At 36.5% G+C, this 21,917-nt stretch overlaps 1 protein-coding gene across 3 annotated transcripts in view; it reads left to right on the forward strand.

Annotated features, from left to right (window-relative positions):
- The window catches only part of nrg3a (neuregulin 3a), a 290,770-nt gene extending 268,853 nt beyond the window's left edge, over positions 1-21,917 (forward strand). For 2 of the 3 annotated variants that reach the window (XM_089116954.1, XM_039671849.2), the window contains 5 exons: positions 2,223-2,325; positions 3,501-3,627; positions 9,102-9,220; positions 12,306-12,485; positions 18,362-21,917. In XM_089116954.1, coding sequence (XP_088973080.1) covers positions 2,223-2,325; positions 3,501-3,627; positions 9,102-9,220; positions 12,306-12,485; positions 18,362-18,929 — 1,097 coding nt within the window. In that variant the 3' untranslated portion in view covers positions 18,930-21,917. The remainder of the gene's footprint in view (positions 1-2,222; positions 2,326-3,500; positions 3,628-9,101; positions 9,221-12,305; positions 12,486-18,361) is intronic. The other variant, XM_039671850.2, reaches the window with a different exon arrangement.

The raw sequence follows: 21,917 nt of genomic DNA on the forward strand, positions 1-21,917 counted from the left end.
GGTCCATTCCCTTGTTCCATATAGATTTATATAAAATGTGTACAAATTCTTAATTCATAATATGAATAATATGTAATGATTATTCTCTTCCATTTGATGGAATTTTACTATACAATTGAAATTCATAAATCAAAAAAAAAAAGGCACAAACTTTTTTGAGTGTTCTTCCATTTCACAGTTAAGTGTTGGTAGGATTCAAGTTTTGTACTCTTGGTTATATTTTCTATCTGTAGGTGCCTTAATGAGAAGCAAGTGTATGATTATTCACAGGGGCTTCTTATACCCAATGCACTGCTTACCATATTTGAAATAAACTAACAATACTATTCAGTTTTTCATTGTACAGAGACATGTTTTAACTTAGAAATTTCAGAAGGATTGATGATATGTGTGAAAGTATATGGGCATAAATTAACATTTATACCCCACTTTAACTGCCCATCACTCTCTTCTGTTTTAGCGGATCAATGATATGTGGAAGAGGATGAGGTAATGTGTAGGAGAGTGCACAAAATGAAGAGAGGATGTGCTAATACATCCCACCTCCTTTTATCTTTCCTCTTCCCTTTTTTATAATTCATCTCATGGTGTGATGGTGGCCGTAATGCCATGGGAATAATCAATTTGTAAAGCATGACGATGAATTAATAATTAAAGTAGGTGAGAAAACTGAATCATGCGTGATTGGCTTGACAAGGATTTACACTCTCACTTATTGATCTTTAGTGCAAGTTAATGGACTTATATGATCCTCTGAAACTTTCGAGATTTTTGTTTGTTGTATTTTAAGACAGTTTAAGGGGGAGGTGAAGGACCACCCATAGAAATATGAACAAGTAAAATCAATATGAGGGGTCCCACCTTACAACCGTGTTGGTTTGACTACTAAAAACTATATTAAAAATTGTGGTAGTTGATTGAAATATATAGCTAAAATTAAATATAATATAAATATTAAATGAAAAACTTAAACTTAAGAAAACCTTTGCAACTAATTTAAATGTAAAATTTGAAATACTAAAATTAATAAAGCTGAATAAAAAATATTTAAAAAAAACTTAAGCACATAAAATTATAGTTTATTTACTTTAGCCTTACTTTAGAAAATACAGTATGTGCCTGATTTGAGAAAAATAACCAAATTTCATGTACTCGTTTTTTTTGTTTGTGTGTGTGTGTGTGAAGCTGTGCTGGTACACCTATTTCTTACATATAAAATGACTGTCAGAGGATGTAACCAAAATGGCTACGAAGAAAACTGACTTACCTTAAGGGAGTATAATATTACTTTGGGTGGCCATGATGACTTTAGAATATTAAAGTTGGTATAAAATGGAGGTTACGATCTGTTCTTCCTTATATTGTGATGTACTGTATATCTCAGTGAAACTGAGAGATTTTGTATGCATGGCATTGATTGGATCTTTATGCTATTTCTGTAATCTCATGTGAGTGACAGGTTGTCCTCACACCAGTGAACACATCTGAGAAGAGATGAGATGTTACCGCAAGACGGAGTAAAGTTATTTTGATTAAAGATTACGAGGAAACATGAATTAAAAAAAAAAGATATTCACACATAAATCATTTAACTTCAATATTCCATGAAAAAAAAAGAATTGTCTATTTTGAATTCAATGGAGATTTTAATATTATATGCAAGGTTAACATTTCTTAGAGTCTGACCTTGGAAAGCTCATTTGATTGTTTTAATTCTAGTCACACTCACACTCATGTAGTCGACGACACATTCATTACAATGTGAAGTTAGTGGCAGCTCTTGTAGAGTGTTGTGTCTGAGTGTAATCTGATTGATTGCCTATTAACAGTTGTGAAGACAAGCGTGATTTACTCTTTCATATACGAAATGACAGCTGATATTTTTCACACTTAATAGTGTCCATTTAGGTTTTAACACTTGTCCTCTGCAATCCATCCTCCAAAAAATAAAAACTGCATCTATTACTCGCCTCTTTTCAGTGATTCAGTTGCAAACTAGCATTTTATAAAACGACGCTCCTACTTGAGCAACCAGCCATGTTTTATTCTCTTATTTCTGGCCACCTCAATGGCAGCAACAAATATTTCTATATGTGCTGCATTCACTGACAGTGTTTCCCCTATGCATCCTCATATGTGCTAGAATCTTGCTTTTTGTTTTCCTGTTTTTTTTCCTCATGTCTTTTCTTGTTTTCTTGCCCTTGTTTGTTTCGTCCCAACAGAGAGCAAGGAGGTGTACAAAAGACAAGTGATGTCTATCACATGTATTGCCATGGGGATCAGCTTTCTAGGCACCCTCTGCATGGCACTCTACTGTCGGAACAAGTGAGTGGACCTCAAAATTAATCAAAGCTTGAGCTGTTCCCCAGAGCAGATCATTTGAAAGAAGGGAACAATATAACAAGCTAGAGTAAAGAGCGACTGCTGAACCCAGAAACATAATGACTGGAGTTGGGGATATAATTACTTTCTCAAAAAGCACCCACAGCTCTACTGTCCACCTTTCCAACAGGGATGAATTAAAACATTTTTGGCCTATGGCATGCTTCGGCCTGGTTTGAATGTGCTGGCACTGCTGCTACATAGGCAGCTTTCTAAGAAAACATCCTAACATCATAGAGAAAAAAAAATTCTAGTTATGCTATTTAATGGCATTTTATTTTTTATTGAATAAAATAACCTCATACTTAAATTAAAAATGTATTTATTGATTTATAAAAAAAAAAAAGAATTGTTTTGTCTTGGAAAAACTGCATATACAATGACGCCTTATTTTTACCGTGTTGTGTCAGGACATTTTAGGTATTTCAAGGTTTAAAATATTTTAACAAATGTTGCAATTAAAAAAAATAATCCTTTTCCTGAGTCATGTAAATTCATTGGTTAAAATGAGCTAGGGGCCTAACAAGTTTGGGCTGGGGGGCTTCAGATATTGTGGACAATGGGTGGCCGTGGAGTCTACTGCGGCAAAAGTTTTAAAAAATTGGCCAAATTTAGATATCCTAGGAAACAGAATAATTAAAACTCTTACCTTTAGAACAGCCTTGAGAGAGTGTCTATTCTTTAAAATACTGCCTTTTGTAGGCATAAATAGGGAATGTGGGTAATAATAGCCACATTAGACTGAAACTTTGAATTATCTGTTCCATTCAATTGAGTATATATCCATATTTCACCCATTGAGTCAAGCAACTGACTGTAAGTAGGAGCTCCTGAAGCAAGAAGGGGTGTGTGCGGAACAGCCCACCGATTTCAATAAAGCACATGATACGAGTGAGCGAACTGACTGAAGAAAAATCAAACAATGATGTAGTGACATTTAAGTGCAGCAGTAATTATTTTATCTCCAAGGAAAATAACTATGGGCTGTCTTGACTGTCGGAGAATATCTTACAGATGATGGGTGATGTGTTTGCATGCGAATGAGTCTGCTCATGTGTTTTTGTGTAAATGAATACCCCATATTTCGTATTGCTCACTAATTATATTGCCCCCTATAGGAGAAGGAGAGAAAAGCTCCAGGCACACTTGAAAGAGACTCGTAGCCAGAAAAACTACATCCTCAACTCTTCCAGCCTGGCCCCTAAACCCAGCCTTAGGCCCCAGCAAGGCCTGCAGATCCAGAAAGTAAGTTCCTCTGGCCCTTTTTATGACTGGCATAAATTTATGTTTTATATCAGAATAGTACATGGATATTCTTAAATTGGAATGCATCTACATATTGCATTCAGAGTTTAAAAGACTCTGGGAAAATTGCTTTTTTGAAAATGCCATTTTATGTGTTGACGCATTTCCAATTGAAACAGGAGGCTTGGAGGCGACATATCAAAAGGATTTTCTTTTTTTAAGTATTTTGGGTTTACGGTTTCAGTCTGTCCATTGAGTATAAGACCCCAAAATGATTCCATTGCCTTAGAGAACCTTAAATGGGTAAGTTATTCAGTGCCTGATTACAAAAATCCTAGAAAATCACCTGATGCACTGCATCTGAACTATGTTATTATGGCCATATATGGTTTAAAAATAATACATTAAGCTAACGAAAGATTATGAAATTATACATTTCTTGTTCTTTCTTTTTTTTTTTTAAACTGGCTTATGTTTTGCAAGATATGTGCAAGATTAGCTTAATGCTGGCCAATTAGTTGGCTTGCTTAGCCTAAATCCTGCACAAATGTTTAATTACTACTTAAAACTCACTTATTTTCTGAATGTTATCAGTCGTGAGTTGTGTTCTGTATTCCGTTGTGCTTGATTCTATTCTGCTTGATGCTGCCTTTTCTGTATAATGCTCTTTTACTCTTCTGTATTCTGTTACTCTAACATACTGTACTTATTATTTTTTGTTTATTTTGTTGTTTTATTTGTCATCATTGTCTAACCTATTGGTGTTATCCTTGTTACGTGTTAAAGCGTCCTTGAGCACTGAAAAGGAGCTATATAAATAAAACGTATTATTAGGGGTTCAAGCATGTAGCACTAAAACCCTATTGTAATTGTCACATTTTCCAAGGATCAGCATTCTCCCCTAAAATTGATCGGGCAGACCAAACCCAAGTTGTAAAGACTTGAAACCGCTTTTCCACTGTTGGACTGAACGGTATTAAATGGTTCCAGTTATATTTTGACTTGAGCTTGCTTCAACTCGGCCTGATTACAAACTGTTCTCGGCCTGGAAACCGTGCTGGTAGAATGCGTCTCAGGATTGGTTCTTTGTCTGTTGCATTTGTTGCCAGTTTCTCCAAGTGACGCTATTTGAGACACGTAAACAAGTTAATAATAAAATTAAAATATCTGATCATCCTCCTCAGCCGCTATAAACATCTCATACGTCTGTAAACTCTTAAGATGAAGAGAGATAAAGCGCAGCTGGTATCGGTGTAATAATACTGAGGAATAGGGGTATTAAACCGTTTGAAATATTTCAGCATACTGTAGATATGAATTGAAAACTTTTCTTTTTTTTCTTCAACACTTAAGAAACCTAAAAGATTCGGGGCTGGAGCCGCCCCTGATGTGAGGGCCTTCGAATATTGTCTTGGACAAAGGAGGGTCTTGAAGTCAATGAAGTTCTCATGGAGTCATATGTAGTCAGGTTCTATCTGATAGTGATCCAATCACTGAAAATACATGTTTAATTGCTGTTTCTGAGACAAATCCCGTCACATCTCTTGCTCATCAGCGGCTAAAACCAAGAACAGCTGACGCTTTACACCACTCAGCTCGTTGTAATGAGGCTCTGTCACAGCTATTCAGGGTTTGTGAGTCTCAAAGGACAGCCACACTAATAATGGTAGTCATGCTAGTCCATCACTGAGGGTTTGTGATTACTGCATCATTCTCAGTCTTTCCAGCTCTGAAATGCTGTGCCAGTCCCGTGTCCTAGTGATTGGAGACAGTGCATCCTGTCGGGAGATTTGGTTATTATTCGTCACTTTCTCAATCGCCCCACTCGCCGATCCATCACAGATAAGCCGATACAGGCTATTTGCATGGCAAACACAATGGTAATTTGAATGTCACTCTCAAACCCAGTGAGATGTTTAATCATTATAGCAATCACACACTGTCAGAAGACATGCAAATGCCAGCCAAAGCAATCAAAACTATTGCTTTTGACACATGATGTTAGTTTGTTTTTTCACGACAAACTTTTTATTCTTTCAGCGATTAAATGAACTGCGGTGAATATAGGAAGAAGTGACTTGTCAAACATTTGACACATATCTGAATTATAGAAACCCCTGGTAGCAATATCTTTGAAACTTATAAGATTACTAATGTAAGATATTTTTCCATCACATTTCAATGTCAGCCGGGCTATGTCTCAGGTGCACTTTTTGCTGAAAGTTCAACCCACAGGCATATAAACAAACATTTATAATATGCAGGTAACATACAACCTGTCTGGTCTAGAATTATATTTTAGGCTGATGTTTGCCATGTAAATTGCCCCTGCATACCACAACATTTTTGATTATTATGGATGTGAAATATTCAAAACCGTTGATGTGTGGGTAACATAAGGGTGAGCTAGTAGAGCAATTCACAGCTCTCTAAATTCTGTCACATGTAACTTATTTACTCCAGATATTCCTCTCTGGCATGGCATTTAAAACAATTGCCATCTAACTTGGGACCCATCATGCAGATTGCACAAGCTCTAGCTATGTCATTACGACTAAATTAAAACATCCATTACATTAACATCCCCTCCTAACTGTTCTTCTGATAAACCAGCGTGTATTCAGCTTAATGTGACTATGTTCAAAGCAGGTGCATCGAAAACCTTTGAACATAGACATGTGTTAACTTCCAATGAGCTCATTATTCCCCATATACTGTACACCCCATATACTCTGTATAGCTGTATAACAAAGTCATGCTGTGAGGAACTCGCTCATATAGCTTTGATATGTGCCATCATGATGTCTGAGGTGATCTCTGCTATGCTACTTATATATATATATATATATATATATATATATATATATTTTTTTTTTTTTTACAAGTCTCAATTTTCAGCTGATTTGCATTACATTTATTTAATTCACATTTATTGCATGCATTTTCTGGAAATGTTGGTGGCTGTGCTTGAATGAATCTTCCAGATCAGAAAGATGCTTTCAAAAGATTTCGGATGAAGTCATTTTTTTAACGCCTGAACAGGTTCTTTTGAATGTGGTCAAAGTGCATCTCTACAGAAAAAAGAAATTGACTGCTTCAGTAATGATAGGCTTCTAGCTTGTCTAAGACTAGTTACCCATGTGATAAAGCTTTGAACGTCAATTCAGAAATTACCATTTACATCTTAGAATGAATCAGACAGCTTTTTCAAACCTGTTGCATGAAATGATTTTTAAGATTTTGTAGCACTCTGAGTCATTTTATATATACACTATTGCTAGAATTTGTTAGAGAAAAAAACAAATTGAACTGATGTTTTAATTACATGTTTCACATACAGAATGACCATTTTAGCAAACCATATTCTTTACCTTTTCTGAATATTTGGCTTTTATTTTTCTCTCTGAATTCACATAAATCATTAGTCAGAATGTCTTCCACCACATACTCCCACAGATTAATTTCTCTGGCTCCCTTTTTCCTTCTGTATACATCTTTTTTTCTCTTTATAGCTCCTTCCCACTCACCTAAGATTTCCAATAGCACATTCACAGTCATCGTGAGTCTCTTGATCATACAGCTATGCAATTCATATTAACATAGAGAGAAAGATGGCCATAACATAACGTAGCATAACATAGCTAACTAAATGTTATAGCTAAAGTCTAAATTAATCAAACTATTTTTTTGTTTTGTATTTTACTTTAAAAGATAAAGTTGTTTTTAAGTGTTTTAAACATATGACTCATTTCAAAATAGATAAAACATTTTAAAATTGCCCGTGGTATTGCTCATTGGTTACATTTCACATATGTATTGTAAGCTTACATCAGCCCAGGTTTGGAAAAAAAATGTCACATTTGCATTATGTCATTTCTTTGTCAAGGAAGTGTCAATATTTCACAGACACAAGACATTTCCTCCAAGCTACAGTTATATCACAGATGAATAAATTCCTGCAAGGTGGGATGGAAGCTTGTTTCCGCCATAGAATAAAAAATATAAAAGGTACTTGCGACTTTTTATCTCACAATTCGGACTTTTTTTCTCACAATTGTGAGTTTACTTCTCGGAATTCTGACATTATTTCTTAGAATTGCGAGATGGAAAGTCAGAATTGCGAGATATAAAGTCAGAATTGCGTGATATAAAGTCAGAATTGCAAGTTATGAAGTCAGAATTGCGAGTTATGAAGTCAGAATTGCGAGATATAAAGTCAGAATTGCATGAAATAAAGTCAGAATTGGGAGATTTAAACTATTCCGAATTGGCCTCATAAGTCGCAATTTCGAGTTTATATCTCACAATTCTGAGAAAAGATGTCAGAATTTCGACATATAAACTCGCAATTATGTAATATAAAGTCAGAATTGCGAGATGTAAACTCGCAATTGTGAGAAAAAAAGTCAGAATTGTGAGATAATAAGTCGCACTTCTGTCTTTTTTTCTCAGAATTGCGACTTTATATCACCCAATTCTGACTTTATATCACGCAATTCTGACTTTATATCTTGCAATTCTGACTTTATATCACACAATTCTGAGAAATAAAGTCAGAATTGTGAGATAAAAAGTCACAATTATTTATTTTATTTTTTTATTCAGTGGCAGAAACAAGCTTCCATAGTTACATGACGCATTCGAATCATAATGTAAAGAATGTAAAGCACAAAGGAGGAGCGACGTCAGTGAAGGTTGAGAGAGGAACAGGCCTGATTTTATGTTGTGTTTTGTTCCTGTTTTATATGGCCAGCAGTCATTTGTGAGGGGCTGCTGGCTTATACTTTCATTTTGTGTTTGTTTGTTTGTTTATTTATTTATTAAACTTCTTGAATGTTTGCCAGCTCCCCCCTCCTTCTTTCCATAAGTTGCTTTGGAAAAACTGTCTGCAAAATGCATAAATGTAAATGAGGAAAGAAAAAGGATGGAGGGGTGGGGGGGACAACTGCAAATTGTTCCCACACTTCCATTAGAGGAAGCTATTGGGACATTGCTTGGATTTACATAGTGCTGAAAGTGAAACTCTAGTGCCCTTCTCTGATCCCCCGTCAACCATCAGTTCTCTTCCTGTAAATTCTCTTTCTTCTCTTCCACTCGACACTGTGAAGTAAAGGTGGGAGAGTGGAGGAGATTAAGTATCTCTCTGACATTTAGATCATTGTGTGCATTATGCCAGAAGCAGAAAAGGGTTTTTTTATGAGGAATTCTTTCATGGTGTGAAATTTAAATTAGATTTGTCTGCAGGTTCCATAGAGGTCTGTTGGATTATCTGAACATCAGTGGAAACCATCCACTGACTCTGTCAAAGCCAAGAATCAAGGCAAAGAGTAGATGACTGAGCTTTCTGGATATATTACCCAACTGCGAATGAAAAAAAAGAAAAATATTTATTAAAAGTTTAGGTGACAGTTCATTGAATCGGCCATAGACAACAGTATATTTAACATCTGTCTTGCATATTGTGTCTTTTGCAGTATCATAAACCCACAAGGTCCTTGCCACCACTTGGAGGCGCTGTTCGGGAGTCCAATTTCGCTCAAAGCACTCCTGCCTCTACCAATCCACAAGGCACATTGACAGGAAAACACACCAGGTATGATAATAGTGATATTGCTTCTTAAACAAGCATCACAGCAAATTCCTTTTTTTTTAAAAAAAAATCCTTCTAAAGACTGCTCTTTTTGCATAATAATTGAAAGGCATTGTAAGAAATTTTGACTATGATTTTTGTAACGATACAGCATAACAACCACATGCCTCTGTCATAATGCACTGAAGAGAGAATTTAAATTGCATGCAGTGTTAAATTGCATTACAATGTTTGCAGTATATTTACTGAATAGTACAAAAAAATAAATATAATTGGGAAAACATATATTAATTTAATATGCATTTAGGTAATAGCACAAACACAAGGGGCAACAGGACATAAAGTTCACTGTGAGGAATTGAAATTTACCAGCCAAGTGTTTTTTTTGTTTTTTTTTTTTATGGTCAGATCTCTGGTGTAATAAAATATGGCAGTTTCATGGTTTGTTTTGTTCCAAAATATACAATAACAAGGTTTAGGGGTCGGTTACGTTTTCGGAAAAAGTCTTGTTCACCACGCTGCATTTATTTGATAGTATAAATGGCTTGCCATTGCATGTCACTGTGTTTTAAATGATAAAAGCAATAATTGATACTTGATGGTTATTGTTTACTGAGGGATGTGCATCCATGTTGACCAGTATGTCCAGCCAATCAACATTTTAAATGCAATATAATCATTGTCAATAGATTGCTTTCCATCTTGCTTTATTGCAGTTGTAACTAATCTGACTTGGAGACTAGATAATCATTGTCTTCTTTTAAAAGTATGGGCGCCTAATGAGGAGTGCCATAACGCCCATATTGTACTGGTAACTACCTGGTCCCCATAGATGTTTTACTGGAAAGTGCATTTCATTTTGTGCACTCGCATTTGAACTCATGTCATGCCAATTCAGTCAAATGTCCTTATAAACTTATCAGATATTATTCTTACATTGGCTGGAATTAATTTTAACATTGAAAAGTATTGTCTATCTTAAAGAAAGTAAAGCACAGGAATGCCACAGTAACATGATTACAAAGATTACGAATCAGAATAAAGGGAAATAAAATATGTATTACAGTCAAATCATGATAATATCAGTGTGAGTGAACTGAACACATTCGCTCATTCTTTAGTTTCTATCAGCTCTACAATGATGTAAACCATTATGTGAAAGAAAAGATGTAAAGTTAATTTACCTTAGAGCAAAATATGTGTTCTTACTGATGGCAGCACTTCTTGCTATTTACTTAATGATTTGTAGCTACTATTTGGATCCTCTCTGGATACTATTATGTGACCTAGCAGCAGTGTTTTAAAGTATTTTCTAATAATATCCAGAAAAGTGCATTTACAACTATCCATATAATTCCACAATAGACTTGCATTGGAAAAGCATAAAAGCTTGTGTGAAAAAACGGACAGCAATTGCTAAAGTGGGATTGCTCAGAAATGTTTGTCAGACAGCTTAGAGAAGATGAAATGTCTTTGAAATGGAGTTTGTTTGTTATTTAAGGATTTAATAGATTGTTAGGTTGTATATTAAAAAAAAAATCTGATATGGATGATCTTTTGATTTAAATGATGGCTCATTCCCACCCAAAGCACGTGTGTGGATAGGAGTTCTCGAGTGTCATGGTTGGTGTGGTCTTTGATGGCAGAGACAAATCCTTTCAGCCATGTTTAATCCTTGTATTTTCCTCAAACTAAATGTTAAGCCCTGATTCCACTCTGTTTTTGTTTGTGGCTCAGTGCACTCTTGCAATCACATATCTAATTTTTTTTTCTATGATGTCTTGCAATTTGTTTGCAAACCGCCTTTGCCCCCTGTCCCACCCCTCTCCAACTGCTCATGTCTTCAAAGGATCATTACAATGTAACTGATTGCACTTGACTCTGTGTAAGGAAGGACTTAAATATGTAGTGAATTATCTCTCTGTTGGAGACTCATCTCTAAAATCGAGCATGAATTTCTCTTCAGGCTATTTTTTACCAAATAGTCAAATGTGTGCTCCTCGCTGCCAACGGTCTTAGGTCAAGTAATCTCCATGTTAATGTGGTCCCATTCAGTGGAAACGTATGTACAACATCTCCCTGTAGTTTGCCTAGCAGTATCACATAAATATCTAATTGGGAACAAGATGACTCATTGGTAATGTGCTCCGTTTTTTTAATGATATAGATGATATAGAAACATAGTGCAGTATTCTCATATATACACACACACACACACGTGTGTAGACCAAATCCTGAATTCCGAAGTGTTGTTTATTTCCAGTCTCTTTCTCAGCAAGCTTCATACATATCCTGCTTTGTAAAACATTCAGCACACCAGATGGAGACAGAGAGAAAGTGTGAGTGTTAAGCATTTAACATTAAGACGTTACACTCTAAAAATTGCTGGGTTGTTTCAACCCAAATTTGGGTCAAACATGGACAAACCCAAATGTTGGGTTAAAAATGCAATAAAAAAAATGAAAGTTGAAGTTGGGTTAAAATTTTTAATTACATTTTTAACCCAACCTTTGGGTTTGTGCATATTTTAGGTTTGGGTTAAAACAACCCAGCTTTGTTTAGAGTGTATAGACTGGGTTAGAAATTCTCTGAGAGAAATAGGATTGAGTATCGGGCTTTAATTTGTTTCGATACCTGTGCCATTTTTAGGATTTCCTCACAAAAAAATAGATCAGCAGAACAAAGGCAGATGTACTTTCTTTAAAAGATCAGGTTTACTGTATTTATTGATAGTTTTTTGTTTGAAAAAGAAATGCCATTTATGTACACTAGCTGTTTAATCTTCATGTTCTGTTAAGAATTTTTTTTTGTGTGGTTGTTTTTGTTTGTTTGTCTCTCCTATTCATTCATTTTCTTTCTTCGTCTGTCCTATAAAAACTTAATTAAGGCAAATTCTTAAGTACAGATTCTCTTATCTTATCTGGCTTAGTCAAACCCCCACATCAAGAAATTATCATTTATCCCTGAGTAAACATGCACTCTTCAGATTTAATCCGTTTCTCACGGGGGATCACATTGATTCCAGCAATAACGTGAAATTGAACACAAAGGTACATATAAAGAAAATGTTTTTTGTTTTATTTTAAAGGAGTGGCTCCCTTTCTCATAGTCCAGATCAGAGAAGTCGTTCTGCTCTTCGGCCTGCATCTCGCAGAACACCACCCATGACCACAGGATGTCTGAATGCCATTGGTGGATCTAGAGATTCTGGTCCTGCCTACCAACATCTACAGGAAGTAGACAGCTCAGAGAGGGAGTCAGTGAGAAGGTTAGTTAGCGACGTTCATTTGCTACAGGTCAATGAGCTTAATACTAATTATTTAATGCTTGCGCAGTCTGTGATTCTCTGAGGAATGGGATGCATTAATGCAATGAAAATCACATGCAAGGATTTTTTTTTTTTTTAGGGACTTTGTAAGGCAGGGCAAAACCCAAGGCAGAGACTGTTACACTCACTTTTTGTCATTTCTTTCTGTTTTTCCTACAGCATCTTAGATCTGAATTCAAGACTTCTTCAGGTTCAATATATAAAGATTAATTGTTTCTTTGTTTGTTTGTCTAAACAAACAAACAATTAAATTAGCCTAAAGTGGACCTATTATGCATTTTTTTCTTCTTTTTTTTACCTTTTCAGCTTTCTTTAATATGCAATATTGTAAGGGACAAACTAAAGTCGACTCCAAAGACAGTTATTCTCAAAATCTGTAAGCACTGTTTCTGAACTCTCTGAAATGGCTCGATTGTAGTCTTGAGTTTTCTTTCAGGAACGTACATGTCACAATAACCCTCATTTAAATAATTCCCTCCCAGGGCATATGCAATATAGAGGTGTGAGACCTGGTTGAGTTGCATTTGTAGTGTGTTTTGCCATGTCAGGAGACAGTGACATTGGCCCTGATATAGGGGTGTGACATTTCCAAAATGTGCAAATCGGTTAACCAAATAACCAACACGATGATCCAGCCGACCAATCAGATCACATTGAGTTTTTCAGAGGGAGGGGCTTCTTACAGACAGGAACTGAAGAGAGCATTACAGACAGATTGATAAGACAGGTGCTGCAACAATGTAAAATATGTGAAAAATAACATTTGTTTTTTAACATTCAAGCATAAAAACTTAGACCCCAAAAACAAAATCAAGAGTTTGTGAAAGGGCATCATACTGTAGGTCCTCTTTAATAATCTCTATTCAGTTTGTTTCCACCTTAGCTTTTCAGCAGTGTTCAACCCACTATACAAACTCTCATTTGCGATGTTGCCACTTGTGGGCACGGCCCTGTCTCTCTTAGGCAAGAGAGGTCCCATGACTGATGGTCTGACTTTTTTATTGTATGGCAAAATACATTTACCCAGAGTGTATCTTTAATGGCTATGTGTACGTGCCATAAAGCCTGTTTTATAACTGCTCCCAAGTTTTCAGTGGTGAGCGTATGCTTTTGTCTCCAATGCCGACTGCGAGAGCAACAAGCTGGCTTGTCTGAGCTCTATTATTGAAGTTCTGTATGCAGGCATGACTCACTGAGACAGGAGGGCACTGGGGAGTGCTGCCTTTTCAGGAGCAGCACAGCTAATAAAAACTACACTGTCATAGCCAATTAAACAGCCAGTGATATATCAATGGAATGGGCAGTCCTGGATGAGTTTGCTAGAATGGGCCAGTCGTCAACCCGCACACACTATAGGCTATCCTGGCCCAGTTAGTCCTTGTGTGCTATACAGGAAGGCTGTGCAGTGTGGAAGACACCACCTGCCTTAAAATCTCCAGTGGGGTCTAAGCACTGACCTATTTCCAGCCTTCTAGCCTGCGAAAGAATATTTCTCTGCTGGAGAGAGCTCGGTTACCATAGAGACAGGCTGGGATACGGGACAGGAAAGAGAAGGAGAGAGTGGGAGCGAGACAGGAGAGGAGTGACAGAAAAAGAGAGAGAGACAGAGATAGAACTGTTTTGCATATGACAGCAGAAAAAAAATATTGGCCGTCTCATTCCTTCCGTCCCAGAAAGCTTGCTGTTATTTCGCTAGAACGGCTTATGTAGGGAACAGATTTCTCATAGTGTTATTGTTCCCAGTATTTTTAGATCGAAAGGGACCTGTCAACCCCCCCTCTGGGTCTTCTGGATTCCCTCGAGCTGGGTACTTTAGCAAGTATATAGACACATTTATAATTGCTTACTCATACTAAGTCCCGCCATTTTGTATGAACAAACCAGATACTTCCCAAATTGCGGCATACCTCCTATTGATAAAGTTGGTATCTAAGCCTGACCTCATCAGCTGTGTATTTGTCTTACAGTGAGCGGTTGCTCATTAAAGTGTTTTTAGTAAGAGGCTTTCAAAGACCTCAAAACATGCCGTCACTACAGTGACACCCATCGAGCTGTTTTCCTTTCGGCCTAATTTATTTCATGCCGGTATATGAAACTGTTACATGATATGATGAGAACAAAAGCATTGCAGTAAATAAGGTTATAAATCATAATTTGCACTGAGCAGCACGACAGTGTCATCTACTATCCCTCAAAAGTGATGTTTCCTCCTTGCTTACACTGTAATAATTAAAATAGCTGGAACTGATCTGTGTATCCATGAGATACAAAGAATGGGTGTAACTTACATTTAAATGAGCAGACCACCAACAGTCTCCTTTACAACCGGGCAAGCTCTAATCTGATTTGCTGACTGGGGTTCTTTGTTTCTTGTTTTGAAGAGAGAAATAATTGGAATTCGCCCGGTTTGTGGCATCAGACCATTAAAATATATTTAGTTTCACTTAAGGGACTTAAAAGTATTCTGCTTTGTTTTCTGAGTTAAGCATTGTTTACACTTTCGCCTGGCTCCGCACCACGAGCCTCCACTAACTGCACGAGAACGAGGCATTCTTGACGCGTTCGCAGTTCTACTATTATCTGAAACGACAGGGTGCGACTCGGAGTAAATGTTCTCTAAACCAGCGTTTCCCAACCGGGATGCCGTCTGGCGAGAGCCCGTGAAAAAAGTCCTTCAAACGTTTTAAAATATTTTAAATATTTTAAAATATAAAATAAAAAATATTATTATGTACTTCGGATGTCTCTGATAACAACAACAACAAAAAACACACTATACGCACACAAATTTATAATAAAAATGCAAATGTTTAGCGCTTGTTGCCCTTCAAATCACGCGGAAATATTGTCAAAATATCCATCTTGCCGCGTATTCACAAACACATCGGTTATGTCCGATAAAAAATATCAATATGACAGTAGGCAGTTCTTCCCTGTGGTATTGAAAATCGTAACAAACTAGTTTCGGATCAAACTAACTACTATATAACAACATTAGTGTAGGGTGGCACAATTATTTAAAAAAAATTTAAAGGGTGCCGTGACTGAAAAAATGTTGGGAAACACTGCTCTAAACCATCAGGAAGCAACGGTGAGAAGTAGGGTACAGACGTGACAATGTTTGTTTTTTTTATTACACCACCAAACCCATGCTACAAAAGAACCAAAGAATCATGTAAACTCCAGTAAACCTTGAGATTATTACTTGTGACATTAAAACAAAATGTATGGATATGAGAACATATGTATAAAACTAAATTAAACAATCTCTTAAATATTTTCTAATTTCATTAAACATTTTTATTAAACATAAACCTTTATTTTCATTTTGCGATTAAGTCTTTTTTGCCGTGCGCACCTTCGAGCTTGTGCGTATTCGGTGTGTATAAACCAAGCTATCAGTTTTGGATGTAAATAAACATTTTAAATCACAAGTCTATACATATTTTCTGCTGTTTTTCTGGAAGGTGCAGTCTTGGGGATTGGAGAAACATTGCTCTAAATGACCGTCAGACAGGCTCTTCCTCTCTGTAAGCAGAATAAGATGCAGTGTGAACCAGATCTTTTGTCGTATAGTCAAAGCTATATATACATATATGCGACGAGAGGAGAGATGAGCTCAGCACAAAATAGCAGAAGGAGCTTTATTAAAAGCATGTGAAATTCTAGTCTTGTTCAAAAGGGATGTCTTTACTGTTGTAAACGATCACATTAAATCAAATCATGATCTCTAATCTTATGCAAAATCTCACAAACTCAGGCTTAATCCATGCATCCTTAACTGTTTCCAAGTCTTGATATTTCAGGATAAATGATTCATGGCCTGCTGGAATACTTTGCAGCTCGGTTCTGTCATATCTTCTGTTTCATAGAAAATAAAATCAGACAATTTGCCTCCCCTTGATTAAGGCTTAACTGTGATTCGGTCACTATCAGAAAAAGCAGTGCTTGGTTAAATATTGATGCTGTGAGAAGCCATTCTTTGTCAGGGATTATGAATTATTACACAAAGATAATGAATCAGGGGAACAATACTGATTGCTCATAAATTGAGAGATTAGTGTAGCAAAGGTCTGGTTGGATGGAACTGCTGCTTTCATCACTTTTAAAAGAATTTTGCTTTCAAATCATCAGAATATTAAAAAGAATGACTGCCACGGGGAGCAGCAAGTTCTGAAACCATCTAAAGCACAAGTGAACTAAACGATGATGAGTCAGAGAAGACACTGGGCTACCAACCAGATGGATTAAAGGTTGAATTGCTAATAAAATGATTTACCTGAATGTGTAGTATTTTTTTTTTTATTCCATCAACACTTAATAGCTTCAACATTTTTTGAAGCTATTAACCTTTTTTTATGCAGCTCGTTAAGTCGTTTATGTCACACACTAAATTACAAATAATGTCTGCTGTGATGATGGGGTCAATTTCAAGTTTTTTTTGTTGTTGTTTGTTTTTTTTGTTTGTTTTTTTATAAATACATTTTTGTTTCTCTCGCCTTCTAAATAAGAGAAGTCTCGCCATCTAAAAAAGAGAGCCAAAAGCCATTTAGCCACTGCAGCCGTTGTTAAAAACTCCAGTTCTCATTGAAACGGTCACCATCCTGAGATTCTTGCAATGCATTGACTGGACCAACTTTGAAAATACACTATTCAAAATGTTATTTGACCTAAAGAGACATTTATTGGTTAGTTCAAGTCATTTTGGTGCTGGATTTGAAATATTTACAATAAATGTGAAATTGGCAAGTTGTTGAGATATCAGTATTTCCCTGTTCAGGTAGATAAAAGTTGGTCTTGCATGCCTAAAATAGATGCCTGGAGATATTTCAAATATGGTCACAGATTGACTTTCATGTGACAGTGTTCAGGAACCAGTTTGAACCATGTTTTTTTTTTTTTTTGCAATTTTTGGGTCTTTATTTTTGCAATTATGTTTGTTGATGCTACAGGCACAGAAATCACACACTTGCTTAATTTGGCTTTTAGAATATGTTTCAGTTCTTCTTATGATTCAACAAACATTCCTAAGAAACCAAACAGGGCTCCAGACTAACTTTTCCACTGGTTGAACTTGTGCTACCAACTTTCTCAGTTGGTCCCACCAGCGTTTGATTTGGTCGCACTTTTTTTTTTTTTTTTTTTTTTTTTTTTGCTACATGCCATGGGATTAATCAATGCATGCTGATGAATAGGGGTTTTAATGGACCAAAGCTAGCAAAGGATTTCTGGGTTGCAGCATAAATACCTGTAATATATTAATTATCATTGCCAAATTTCAGGATTTTCATGGATTTTGGACAGTAATTTTTAATCTGTAATTTTAAGCATTTTACATTTGAATTAAATACAATCTATCTATTTACATTTGAATCATAATCGACTGTATCCTATCTATCTATCTATCTATCTATCTATCTATCTATCTATCTATCTATCTATCAATCTATCTTATCTAATATATCTATCTATCTATCTATCTATCAATCATCTATCGAAGAGTTCAGATGCAAAAGCCTCTAAATGCCATTTGAAATTTTCTTCTTTAATGATGATTTTTATCAAACTTGTAAATTTAAGTTCAGTGATTTCACTTAAATGGCAATGATAATTATCTATTAATTGTTATTTAAGTGAAATTACTGAACTTAAATATACAAGTTTGATAAAAATCATCATTAAAGAAGAAAATTTCAAATGGCATTTAGAGGCTTTTGCATCTGAACTCTTCATATATATATATATATATATATATATATATATATATATATTCTTCCCTTTTCATTAATCACTGTCATCTTTTCCTCTGTCTGCAGGAACATATCCGGCCCAGGTAATGACTTACATCAGGATTCATTTTACAATATGCAAGCTTCACAATCCTCAAAATCTTGGAGCAGCCACTTAGACCACAGATGCGCTAGGAGCCTCAGGTCGGGCGGCCCTAGACAAAGTCCTCCTGCTCCCCACCGACCCTGCTCTATCCCAATCATCCCCTCCGTCCACTCCTACCAGGATGAGGTCTCCTGTATGCAAACCGTCCCTACTGATGGAAGTAGCCGTTCTATTCCACTGGAAAGCAAAGCAGATGCTCCAGCTGTCAATCAACAGTCCAACGTAACGGTCTCCAACCGAGCGGCTGTTAGACGGGAGGAAGTGGCCTCACTACTTGATGAGGCTCAGGAACAGCTCAGAGCGCTAGCACATGCCCAGAGGAAAGAGGAGGACATCAGTAGCTTCGTCCCTCAGGGGGCCAAAGAGACTGTGTGCATCCTTTTAGCAAATGGGGGTGGACAAGGGGGAGTGGCCTCTTTTGGGCCCACGGAGACTCACTTAGTGAACCCGAGAGACACACACAAAGATGCCACAAAGCCTGGTCAATGAGAAGGGGTTGACAGTACTAACCACAAACGTCCCGTGTGTCTTGGGGCTTCAGAACGCTCTGCCAAAATACCACTGAAACCTACCGTTGAATTTCTGAGGACCTGCTTTTGGTAGAAGCGTGGGAGAGTGGCAGTCTAGAACATGTGAAAAGATAATTTATTTATATGCATTTATTTAAGGAGAAACTTCTACTTAGAAAAAAGAAACCAAATAGTCTGTCATCTCCATGGTGTTTTTAACTGTATAAAATATACATAAATATATATAAATGGATATAAATATATGAATTCAAACTGGTGACCAAGTACAAAAAAAGTAATATGGGAATGGGAAACTTTCTTTTGTAATGTATCAGCTCCACATCCTTAAAGACTTGATGCTCAGTGGTTTAAAAAAATATATATTTAAAAACAAAAAATGAGTTTTTTTTCCACTCGTTTCACTCATTTACAGCCAAGCTAAGCTTGTCCGACACAATCTTGTTTTGCACCTTCAGCAGCTGTGTTTACTATCACCGTCCCAGTCACTGTCTTTTACCCTGCCAAGGAATATGGCTCCATCTGCCTTTGAAAACAGTGGAACATGGATTACAATTGGACTTAACTTCTAAACGCTAATCGTATCCAGGCATGAGGTAACTGATAGTTAAGCACTGCCTCCAAGACATGGATTGGAAGAATTTGGTGTGTCTGTCCGTTTGTGGAGCAATCTGCATTTTGTTTTCTGTGCCTCGGTGTGTTCACTTCTTCATACTGATTCGGATACGAGTAAGGATAAGCTAACGGAACAGAGCACATCGTACAGCACACCACCTGAGATGCACAAACAGACTGTCAACGCCTCTCTGGATGGACCCGAGGATATTCCTGCACGGGATAGGGGGTGGGTAGGGGAGGGGGCGGTCTCGGCCAACACAAGGAGCTTCAGTGTTGTTGTTTTTTCGTTCTTATGGAATTTTCTGCTGCTTTTCGAGAAGGTGGGTGGGAGCAGTGGTCACTACGAGTCTGTATGCTACCTTTGGATTGGGACATAATATTTGTGTGAATTAACAACCAAATGTGGTAAGAAAGAAAAATTAACAATGAATCTTTAGTGAAGCTGTTTCTTTGTTTCCAATCTTTTTTTTTTTTAATTAATTTTTCTGACCCCCCCAGTTCTCACAATTGTGCATGTTGATGGTATTGTTTTTCCGAATCAAGCCATGATAGTTAATGATTAACAGAAACGCCCCACAAAGAGAAACTTATAAAAGACATGCATTTGCAGATTTCAACCCAAATCTTGGTATAAACATACAAGTGGTCTGCTGAGTTTTATAGATCAGTCTTAGTAGACCTGTGCTCAATGACGACATTATGTTGAATTGACTTTTTAATGTGCTGCTGTTCCTCATGAACCATTTATTTAAGACTGCCTGCTGTAGTTTGGTTTTAAGACCCGTTTTAATGCACGTTGCAGTTGTCCTTCTTCCGAAATTGTGTCTCTGCCAGACATAACTCAAGGCCGAAATGAAATGAAACATATCTCCTGGTAAAAGAAAGCAAAGTAAAGGTTAGCCTGTGGCAGACTGAGCTGTAAGGACAGGCAGATAAGACTTTCACTTGATCTTATAAAACCTTTCCTTGGCCAAAGCACAGATCTCATCAGTGAACTGAAGTCTGGATGGCATGTCTTTCAAACACTATACATGCCAAAACAACACATTCTCACCCCAAGGCGTCACCTTTGACCATGCTTCAATATTTGACATTTTAGGCGCCCTTTAGCGTCACTTACATGACGCGATCCTACGGCGTCATCTAACTGGCGCTAAAGGAAAGCGTCAGTTAGAGGACGCGGTTAGGTTTAGGTATGGGGTGGGGGTAGGGTACACGCGATCCTAGGGCGTCATCTAACTGACGCTAAAGGGCGCCTAAAGCGTCAGATATTGAAGCATGGTCCAATGTTTCCCAAGGCGTCAGTTAGGTGACGCTTTGGGAGTGAGAATGGGCTGGCCAAAACACCACCAGCAACATGTAATCATGCAGCAAAAGTGATGTAACAATATTACCATATGGGAAAGACGAAAGACGGGATAGAAATCTTTAAACTATACTATTTCTTTATCAGACAAATTAATTTATGACATCTTTTATTATGGAGAATGTCAAGTTGAAACTTTTAATAGTTGATTACAATTCTAGGATTAGATATGAGTTGATAGTCAGATAAAATTCACAAGGTCACTTGAGGTCACAAGTTCTCTTTTTTAACAATTAAAATAGTTTTTATTAACAATTAAAATAGTGTCTTTTTTAGTTTAAACGTTCATGATTGGTGTTTTTTTTATTACTATTTTTTATTTTTATCCGTCTCTTTTTATGGGCATAGCATAGGTAACCAGAGACTTCACACATGCAGCAAAGTTATCTTCACACATTGCTAAGTGATCTATAAAACTGCAGACTAATTCATTTCCAGGGCATAGCAGCAGATATATAAACTGTCCTCCATCTGTTACAGCTTTTAATGTTCATTTTCAGTTGAAATGGTGTGTGAAAGGTTTCATTTAAGCTGGACCATATTTTGTACACTAGTGCTAAAGTATATTAAATTATGTTTTTTGCACAGTAATTACAATGTATGGTACGTTATGCTGTCATTATTCCAGAATGCCAGGTATGTGATTGATTGATTGATTGATTGATGAATTCATTTCTGAAGACAGTATATTACGTGACATGTTTTGACAGTATATGCAACCTGCAACTGTAAAAGAATGTGTAACACGAGCACAACCGAAACTTCATGGTTCTGTATTACAGCCCCTTAACTTACTTTAATGTGCAATTTCAAAATCAAAATCAAAATCGAGAAATTAAATTTCAGTTAATTCTTGTATGAGAGAAACTTCATTATTGCCCTTCTAATTGAAATGGCTTTCTTTTCAATTAGTTATTTTTTATTTTTTCAATAAAGATGAATCTTCAGTGTTGAATAATTTTAGAA

Source organism: Pimephales promelas, chromosome 11 (genome assembly GCF_988280905.1).
Source record: "Pimephales promelas chromosome 11, fPimPro1.hap1.1, whole genome shotgun sequence".
Classification (NCBI taxonomy): Eukaryota; Metazoa; Chordata; class Actinopteri; order Cypriniformes; family Leuciscidae; genus Pimephales; species Pimephales promelas.